Source organism: Brienomyrus brachyistius, chromosome 15 (assembly GCF_023856365.1).
Source record: "Brienomyrus brachyistius isolate T26 chromosome 15, BBRACH_0.4, whole genome shotgun sequence".
Classification (NCBI taxonomy): Eukaryota; Metazoa; Chordata; class Actinopteri; order Osteoglossiformes; family Mormyridae; genus Brienomyrus; species Brienomyrus brachyistius.
The window spans coordinates 15704811-15714592 of NC_064547.1; the positions used below are offsets into that span (position 1 = coordinate 15704811).

At 43.5% G+C, this 9782-nt stretch overlaps 2 protein-coding genes across 8 annotated transcripts in view; one reads left to right on the forward strand and one right to left on the reverse strand.

Annotated features, from left to right (window-relative positions):
* camsap2a (calmodulin regulated spectrin-associated protein family, member 2a) overlaps nt 1–4530 on the reverse strand; it is a 36440-nt gene extending 31910 nt beyond the window's left edge. For all 6 annotated transcript variants that reach the window (XM_048976208.1, XM_048976203.1, XM_048976205.1 and 3 more), the window contains exon 1: nt 3848–4530. In XM_048976208.1, the coding sequence (XP_048832165.1) occupies nt 3848–3986 (139 nt within the window). In that variant the 5' untranslated portion in view covers nt 3987–4530. The remainder of the gene's footprint in view (nt 1–3847) is intronic.
* Nucleotides 4531–5005: 475 nt separating this feature from the next.
* On the forward strand, nt 5006–9640 carry ddx59 (DEAD (Asp-Glu-Ala-Asp) box polypeptide 59). 2 transcript variants are annotated; one of them, XM_048976949.1, is made up of 8 exons: nt 5006–5205; nt 5397–6228; nt 6606–6788; nt 7253–7342; nt 7419–7670; nt 8482–8634; nt 8879–9007; nt 9218–9640. In XM_048976949.1, exons 2-8 carry the CDS (start codon nt 5404–5406, stop codon nt 9494–9496), a joined length of 1911 nt encoding a protein of 636 aa, XP_048832906.1. In that variant the 5' UTR covers nt 5006–5205; nt 5397–5403; the 3' UTR covers nt 9497–9640. The 2 variants fall into 2 exon arrangements, with proteins under 2 accessions (XP_048832906.1, XP_048832907.1); XM_048976950.1 differs by having other exon boundaries at nt 5397–5766.
* The last annotated feature ends 142 nt before the right edge of the window (nt 9641–9782 follow it).

Below are 9782 nucleotides of genomic sequence, written 5' to 3' on the forward strand. Positions count from 1 at the left end.
ACCGAATGGTTTGTTTTTTACAGCACAGTTTTCTTGTTATGCAGAATATGCCACGACTGAGCACACAGACACCTGGATGTGGACTCGGGATATTTCAATCTGTCCGTGCAGATTTTTATGTTGCTCTAGATCACTTATTCTAGATGTGACAAGGCGAGTTTGTGCATCTTGAACCATCCAAACAAGCCAGAAAGAAAAAAACAGAGTCATCTAGACTCAATGACTTTTCTTCCTCATTTTAAAGGTTTACATTTTTTTATTTCAGATTACTGCAAAGTTCAGTTAACACAGAAGTCTGATTAAACCCAACATGTCTTAATTAGCATATACAAAACTGACATCATATCCACATGTTGTAAGTGAAGACTGCGCTGCAGCATTAGACATTAGAGGGAAGATAAAAATACCCTTTGAGACAATGATTTACGCCAAAAATACTACCAAGAGAACAGCTGACCGGCCCACATACCCATCCACGGGTGGAAACATGTTGCCACGGAAACCATGAAATCAAGCCCAATCAATTTATCACCAGCAACCGCGGTTCCAGAATTATCTCTGCCTTCCCTTCCAGTGGGGAAGATGAAGCCTGATCACAGGAGGAGAGGGGGAGGGAATCATCTAGTATCAGTCAATAATTCAGAATTGCACTCCTCAATAAAGCAAGACAGTGGGAGGAGTGAAAATTGATCTTTGGGGAGAAGATGGTGAGTTACTCCATTCTTAATGACTGTTTACCGCAGTTCTGCCTTTCAAAACTGACACCTCCAACACCCTGAGATCATAAAAGACATATTTGAAATTACAAATCTCAGGCACTGAATTCTTAATATCCCCTTAAGTAGTGAAGCTTTGACTGGGGCTTAAGGTGTCATTTAAAACGAAGACCATTAAATGACACGGAAATAAATATTTTCTGCTGATAAGACTCCGGAGCTGTCGTCCATTTTATTGGCATGGTGAGAGTCTCCTGGTGAGAGCCGGGCTTGGAAGGAAACCAATTACCTCAGTTTCTGCACAATGCTCTTTATTTTAATCCACTTGCAAAACTGATCTCTAGGGTTCTACTGCCTTATATTAACTTTTTCGACTTTTGACAACTAGCAAACGATTCTGTACATATTCCTACTTTGTTAAATTCTGCCTTTTTAACCATGATTTCAACATTATATATATGTTGTTCAATGAAATTTTAGTTAGCATCACACATTAGTTGATATACACATCTCCCCATTTAATAGTATCCATTCCTGTATTTAGTACTCAGTGCATATAACACAAGCAGGAGCTCGTGAGTATTTACCAGGGCAGATGAGGTTCCCACCTCCAAAGGTGCCTCACTTAGGGGAGGATGAGGACAAAATTATTGGGCCTGGTTGGGGCTTATGCCTGAATTACCAGACCCGATCGAAACTTTGAATTATGGGTAGCACACACCATGGACTGTCTGAAGGGAAATTCCATGTTTTCTCAGCATAGATACTGGGTTTATACTGAAAGATTTTTTTTTTTGTGGCTAGGCTCCAGACCCCCCGCGACCCTGAGGAGGATAACAGTTACCGAGAATGGATGGATGGCTTTTTCTGTGGCTTAACAGTATAAAGCACATCTTAGATGCAAGGCATATCATTTACATACTAATAAATAATCTGACCTTGAATGAGTAACAAAAGAAATCATTTGCTCAGCATTGGTCTTACAACACACCTTCCGGACTTTAAATCTGTTACATGAGATGTAAGATTAACAGACGAGACACAATTAAGAGGCTTCGATCTCTAAAGGGTCACAGACAGACGTACAATTATCCAGTGAAGCCACAAGGTGCTGTAACAGAGACACAGATGAAACACAAACACACACGGGGATGTTTCTAAGGCTTTTTACTCTGGATGAGCTTCCCCCACCTCTGAAAATCAACATACATCAAGGCAAAAAAATTATAATGAAGACAGAGAAGCCACAAAGTTAATCAAAAGCTCCTTTGTGGAAGATCTCCGCTATTGTCCGTCGTCATTGGGGAAGTCATCAGGAAGCGGCTTCCACAGGAAAACACAACTGAATGGAAAGACTGCTACAAAAATATCCCATTGATGCCTCATACATTACAGGGAGCTCGATTCATCTCGCAAGCTCGGCTCAGCAAACTCCAAACATTTCTCTGTGAAAGCAAAAGCTTTTGTAGCTTGTTCTAGATAAGCCCTTTACAGACTATATTAAAAGGTTCACTGCAGGCACATAAAAGAGGCTTTGGAGGTCTGAAATGTAATGGCCTATACTTAAATGCATAAGACAAAGAGACAGGCTTCCCAAATGTCTTGACGTAGCATGGCAACATGCATCACAGAAGTAAATAGCGCATAATATCCAGCTACTCTCCAAAGCATGTGTCTCCTCACACAACTCTGGAAAAACGTCCTTCCTCAATCCAAGACCCATCTGCAAACGCAGACATCTGGATTTCTTTACTCCAGACTGCATAGATGAAAAGACAGAAAGAGAAGTGGGGGGAAAAGGCTACTTTAATGATATTTTTTACCACAACTGTCATTTTGCCCTCTTCTTCAAAGAAATCAGAGAAAAAATAAACTCTAAGGAGAACAGTTAAGCAGGACAGACAACTGCATTTGACCTTTTATCCTAACAGTGGGGGACCATTTTTTATTTCACCACTAGGGCAAAACGGATGGAGGATTGTTGCATTTGTTGTCAATCTCGTGTAAGCAAGTGAGAGAGAGAGAGAGAGAGAGAGAGAGAGAGAGAGAGAGAGAGAGAGAGAGAGAGAGAGAGAGAGAGAGAGAGAAGTGGCACCCCGGAAAGACAGAGTGGATGGAGGTAACAAGCTTTCAACACAATAGTTTCATTTTTACCTGCAGGCTGTAACAATGGTTCTTGCTGCAAAGCAACAAGACAATAAAAATCAATGTTCAACTGTAGCCCAACTGCATTTAAGCCAAAACAGCCATTTTAATGCTGTTCTGGTAGCAACCCATTTTCAAAGGGATAAATAATCCAGTCATCCTGAATCAAAAAGGGCTCGGCGTGCATTAAGATTGTATGTGTTCATAGTGGTTACCAGTAAAACAAAAGGTGTTCTTTAGCCACACGCTAAACATATTTATCTAGTCTATCGACTGATGTCTATCATTCAGTAATTCAAACCATCATAAATTAAGTGGCCAATATGCTTTCATCACATCCAAGTAATGGTTACTTTACTACTATCCTGCTACATATCTGTTTATTAAGTATGATACAGTTTTGCAGCCTGAATAGCTATTTCTAAACATTAAAAGCGAGCGTTATTAGAGACGATTAGTTATTGCTTAGATAGAATCCGACGATCACACCCTCTCAGGTAAAAAACCGTGTCCCTTCGGTTACGGGAAGGAGGACAAGACCTGATTGACTGTTCCCATTAAAAGAATAAGCGCACCTCAGATTAAATAATCATACCATTATTATACAATTATTGCAGGAATTTATAAATAAAAAAGGAAAGAAAGAAGGAACGAAAAGACAAGACGTTATAAACCGGTAACATTTCCCGAGCGCCGATCTCAAATCAAGTTCCACAATTCACCGACCGATTTTTGGCAGAATATGTGTGCTCAAAATGGTAAATTCCTAATACATAAAACCACAAATACTTCACAAACATAAAAACTTAACTGGGGCTTTGATCTTTACCAACTTTAAAGACTATTCTTTTTCAGTGTCGTTTGACACCAAGCTCAAACTGGCATAAGTTTTGTTAAACATAATCGAGATGTTACAGTGAGTTATTCAAAAACATAATTCCATATATAGACGATGTCAAAATAAAACAAGAAAAGACGCCACCTACCTGCCCCATATGCTTTTGCCACCAGCCATGTCAGACTACAGCAGATCTTAGCCCTGCCAAAGTCATAATGATCAAATGGCTTTATCGCCGGAACAATACATGTCTTTTTGGTTTCCCTGGATTCTGCTGCATCACCCATAGTAGGATATATTTTTATACAATAAAGATTTTCTCAAGTCTTCCGAAATCGGCGGCTTGACAGTCAGGGAATGAAAACCGATGACATCCCACCAAAGGAATTTAGTGCAATAAATTTGCTTGTTTGTGCTTCTTTGAAATTAAGGATTTGCTCGTCCTTGCCGACTGGTACCTAATATAGATTATTATGCAACGTTTCTGATAACTACGGCAATCAGTCACATTTGCTTTTGATGTAAATCCGGATAGGAAAACAAAGTCAACTGCGCTATGACCGCTTGAAATTTTCATCCATTCTCTGGCATTGCCGTCAAATGCCGAAAAGACCAGGGCGATTGCAGGTCTACCAAAAAAACGCGCATCTCAGCTTCCCGCACAACAGCAAAGGCGTCTCCATAATCTGTGCCATTTAATCCGAAATCGATTCACTGATGGTTTTTAATCCCACATTTAATAATTTCCTTTTACGGTCCCCAGCACACATTCAATCTCTGCTGGCTGCGGGTTTTTCCTGCCGCACTAATAGAAAGCCAGCGTTTTGCGCATGCGCGATCCCCCCCAAACCCAGTAAGTCAAAGCTCTTATTTGGTCAGTAGCGTAACCAGATAATGAATTTAAAATATGGGAATTTTATTTGTAGCATTGCTTATATTTGACTTCATATCCTCTGGCCCATTTCTGTTTCATATATAGAATTTACTTAAATGTTTTTCCAATTATTAAAATAATGATTTATTACATACTTATTACAGAATAAGAATTATACCTCATGTGAATCACAGATGTACCCATTAAAACTCTCCACCTAAAATATTAGGATTTCTTTAATGAAAATGTAATATTTATATAATATTAATTAATATATTTTCCGGTAGCTGAAATCGCTTAAATGACTGAAAATATAAAAAGTACATTTGCGTTTGTTTCAACTAAATTAAAAGCAATGCTAAAATATAATTCAAGCAACCTTTTACATATCTACATCCGTTCTGAATTTTCCTAAACTCCAATACCCACAATGCCAGTTATCATTACATCATCATTAGACGACAGCTAAACACACTGTACAATTCGAGGGTAGAGATGTGTGTTGAAATTTTGCTGAATTTTAAGTGTTTTGTGTCCAGTTGTAACATAGCATTTGAAAGTGTGCATTTCACTTTTCCGTGCAAATCAGGTAGTCGCTGAACATATCAAAATTATCGGATTTCCAGCAACACGTAAGTAACAACTGAGTAGTGATGTTGTTAAGACATCACAATTGAATATACTTTATATTATATATTTATATTACAGAAATACTTTCCGTAAAATATAATTGTACACGGGTGCGTGTTTGTAAGAAGTTTTGTGAAGGCAAAAGGATCATTCTGTATTTCATGAAATATTCTTTTGTTTCCGTTGATTTCAGAGCGAACATGTTTATGCCAAGATCGCTTAAAGTGAAAAGACCATCTGAAAGTCCAGGTCAAGTCACAAAGAAATGTAAGGTGATCCCAGAGCGAATAAATGATGAGGTCTTGGAAAATAAATCCCCCCCAAAACCTCCTGAAGAGTTTCGCACCTCACAGGCCCCGGAGCATCGGTCTGAGGATCTTAACGATCAAAAGCAGGACCTCTTACAAGGAGGGCACAGCACAGAGAGTGGCGACGGGGACCAGGACGAGGACGAACCAGTGAAGTCTTTCAAAAAGAGCCAGAGATGGCCCGAACCGGGGGAGCCCGTGTGCGTCATGTGCGGCCGATATGGAGAGTACATCTGCGACAAGACCGACAATGATGTGTGTAGTCTTGAGTGCAAGGCCAGTCACCTGGCCCGCATGGGTTTGGGACCAAAGGGAACTCCTGATGTAACTGAATGGGAAAAGACTTTTCCTTTAATGCCGATTGATGTAGACTCTCCCACGTTTGGGAATGCTGTGGACCAGAAGCAGGGCTATGTCTATAGAGAGGACCCTTTCATTTCCAGTCTGACAGAGGAGCAGGTGCTCAGAGTGAAGCAGGATCTGGGGATTGTGACAGAGGGCCAGCTCGTCTGCCGGCCCATTATTGAGTTTGAGCACTGTGGCCTCCCGTCGGCCCTCTGCGCCAATCTGAAAAGGGCGGGCTATGAAGCACCCACTCCCGTTCAGATGCAAATGCTCCCGGTGGCATTCCTGGGCCGCGACGCCATCGGCAGTGCCGACACGGGCTCTGGGAAAACTGCTGCCTTCCTGCTGCCCATGGTGGCTCACACCTTGCAGGTAAAGCAGGTTTCACTGGCATAACTGGGAGGGCCAAGGCACCTGCTGACCCCTGGTTTTTATGGGGCTGCCTTTGCGATCAGATGTTCAGACACCTGCAATATGTTCTAAGCCTCCGTTAGCATTTGTACCTCCATAACATCAGTGACTGTCTCATCATGTAAACATTTTAAATGTCAAAGTTTAGTGCCACTTTTGTCACCTTTTTGAAACATCCTCATTAAGTCCAGGTACATAGTCGGAACAAACGTATTGGTTTTTCCAGGGATACTCGGGCATGCTATGGGTAGGGATTTACACCTATATGTCCTCGTTTTGTGATTGTTACTGAGGAATGTCACTGTTTCACGCCCGGTACCTTGTGTGTTATTCCACAGAGCCCAGTGGGCACCACATATGGCCCGATGGGGCTCGTTCTGACTCCGACCCGAGAGCTGGCGATCCAGATCGAGCGGCAGGCGAAGGAGCTGGTAATGGGGCTGCCGCAGATGAGGACGGCCCTGTTGGTGGGGGGGATGCCCCTGCCCCCCCAGCTCCACCGGCTGAAGCAGAACATTAAGGTATGGGGGGGCAGCGGGACCCTGAATGTACGGAGCCTGGACCCTAGGTGGGACGAGGCCTGGTTGGGGTGCCAGCACATTTTCATAAAATTACAATTACATGACAAGTACAATCGCTTGACATTTCATAGCAAGTCCATTCTGTTTGATTGTCGTTGAATGGACGTGTATCCAGTTTTCGCAGTAATGCTGTTTTGGGGGTTTTCCTATTTTGGGTTAGTGAAAAGAGCCTTGTGAAAAACTTGCTCGTGAAAATTGTGTTAAAGTGAATTTTACACACTAGACTGGCTCCTGTCCCTCATTAAGGAGCCGGATTTCATTACTGATTTACTATGGATCACGATGAACGCAGTTTACTTAGTGATGGAGACCAAATGGGCATTCGTGCAGCAGAACTGGCAATATACTGTAAAAGAGCAGGCTTGCATATAGTGACAGCTTCCCCCCTCCCCCTTCCACCCAAGTTGATAATAGCAACCCCCGGGCGACTGCTGGAGATCCTGAAGCAGGGGGGCGTCCAGCTGGGTGGCGTGAGGATGGTGGTGATAGACGAGGTAAGCCGCTTCCGGGTTCTGTGCGTGTTCTCTGCCCCATGAGGAAGATGCAGGACAAAAGCACTTTTCCTTGCAGGCTGACACCATGCTGAAGATGGGCTTCCAGCAGCAGGTCCTCGACGTCCTGGAGAGAGTTCCAGAGGAGCGTCAGACTCTCTTCGTTTCCGCCACCATCCCGCCGGGCACAGAGCAGCTGGCCAATCGGCTGACCCGTGAACCTGTGCGGATCACCGTCGGCGAGCGGAACCAGCCCTGCACCGACGTGCGCCAGATCGTCCTTTGGGTGGAGGAACCGTCAAAGAAAAAGAAGCTTTTCGAAATTTTAAACGTAAATATTTGTGTCTTGCTAATACTGTTAGCCGTATGCTATGCTGAACAACAGTGGAACAATAACATAGGAAAACCAAGAATATTTGCATTCTTTAGGCAACTTGTCATTTATATTAGGTGCTTTTCAATCTCTGATACATGGTCTGATATTTAAGGAACGGCGTCAGGAAAATGTACTATTTGCAATTTTTATTAGTACTATTTTAGTGGCCTATTTAGAATGTAAAATGAAAAATATAACTTTTTTGGCTTTTATATTTAAAGATAATATTTAGCTGCCAGTGACAGATTTTCAGGGGTGGTGAGTTTTTAGGTGCTTCTACAGGGGTGGTTGTTTCTTCCTGATCTATCCTGTTTTGTAGTTCAGAATTAGGCTTCAGTTGTAGCTTCATCTCTACAATGATCTTCCATCACTGGTTACCCACTACACGGCCATGATATTTACAGTGTCTGTAAAATTAGTCAGATATTTCAGTTCAGTTCAATTCAACTTATTTTCTGCATAGCGCCTTTCACAATAGAGCCGCCTGAGGGTGTTGCTTAAATGGGATTACTTTTTTCTACCACTCCTTCTCGTAATGGACTGATGTTTTTCCCCGCTGAAGTTGCTGAGCAAGCTAAAAAGCCTCTGTGCCTCTGATCTCCTCTGAACTCTTCAGAATATCAATTCCTGCTTCCCTGTTATTGCCGGGGAAGCCGAGACGAGTCACACGTGACCTGGTTGCCTTTTAGCCAGTCCCCAGGCAAACGAAAACCGGCTTGTTTCTGCCCTCGCGAGGCATGACAGCAGGCCTGTCTCTGCCCTGCAGGACGCCAAGCTGTACTGCCCGCCAGTGCTGGTGTTCGTGGGCTGCAGGCTGGGGGCGGACCTGCTCTGCGAGGCCGTGCACAAGGTCATGGGCCTCAACTCGGTGGCCATACACTCTGACAAGTCGCAGTGCGAGCGGAACAGGATACTGAAGGTGCGTTGCCCTGTAGTGCGTTACTAGGAGCCTCCCTCAGGGAACATGAGCAATACCTTCCTAAATTAAATCAGTGTGGAGGCTCTCCCTGGGTACAAGGCTAGACTTAACCGGCTGTGTCAGTCACTATGCATATTTTTCCCTTTTACTCATACATGTATTCAAAACACATTAATTAATTTTGTTAAAGCTTGATATAGCTGTGAAGGCAACATGCTTCTGTTAACAAGGTTATTGTTTGCAGGGTTTGCTTGAGGGGGAATTTGAAGTGGTGGTCAGTACTGGGGTACTGGGAAGAGGTCTCGACCTAGTCAACGTGAAACTGGTCGTGAACTTCGACATGCCCGCCAACATGGATGAGTATGTTCACCAGGTCTGTGAATCCTTCCTCATTGGTTCGTCACCATTTCAATTTCAACAGCCATTTTTTATTGAGATTGCAGTGTGACTTCAGGTTAATTATTTGCTCACATTATTAAGATGGAGAGCTCATTACTGTTACCATCAGCCTCCATTCCTCTGACACTTTAACGGCTTTGCGGGAGGGGGTCAGTTTTTAACGAGGCCGTATCCCCGCGCCCAGGTCGGCAGGGCCGGCAGGCTGGGTCACCGGGGAACCGCCATTACGCTGGTGAACAACAACAACAAGCGCCTCTTCCTGGAGCTGGTGAAGCGAGTGCAGCCCACAGGCTCCCTGCTGCCGCCGCAGCTGCTCAACTCTCCACACCTCCACGAGCAGCAGAGGCGAGCCAAGCAGAAGGGCAGGCGAGGGGAAGGCGGGGCGGTTACCGAGGGCAACCTCCTCGACATCATCAGAAAGCATGACCGGAGGATAGGCAGGAGGCAGTCAAAGGCTTCCTGACGTGCTGGCCATCCATTTCATCATTTGTACAGATATTTATACAAGTGGTTCTGAAGAGTAAATTACATGTAAAAGTCTGCTGTTTAGTGACAAACTATCAGTGCAATGTATATGCATTTCAAGCAATAAATGTTTAGAATGAAACATCAGGTATTTTAATAAAACATTTTAATAATCACATTTTTTTGGTATAACGGGCAAGGCGGTACAGGAGACGTGCAGGCAGATACCTCTAGAGTGGTGAGGTCAGTTTAGGGAGAGGGGGAGAATATTCAAAAGGGCTGGT

Bases quoted from the DNA above. Each gene is read 5' to 3' on its own strand.
- ddx59 (XM_048976949.1), top strand. From the start codon at position 5,404: ATGTTTATGCCAAGATCGCTTAAAGTGAAAAGACCATCTGAAAGTCCA. The intron at 6,229-6,605 runs GTAAAGCAGGTT...GTTATTCCACAG, and splicing joins TGGTGGCTCACACCTTGCAG to AGCCCAGTGGGCACCACATA. The intron at 7,671-8,481 runs GTAAATATTTGT...TCTGCCCTGCAG, and splicing joins AGCTTTTCGAAATTTTAAAC to GACGCCAAGCTGTACTGCCC.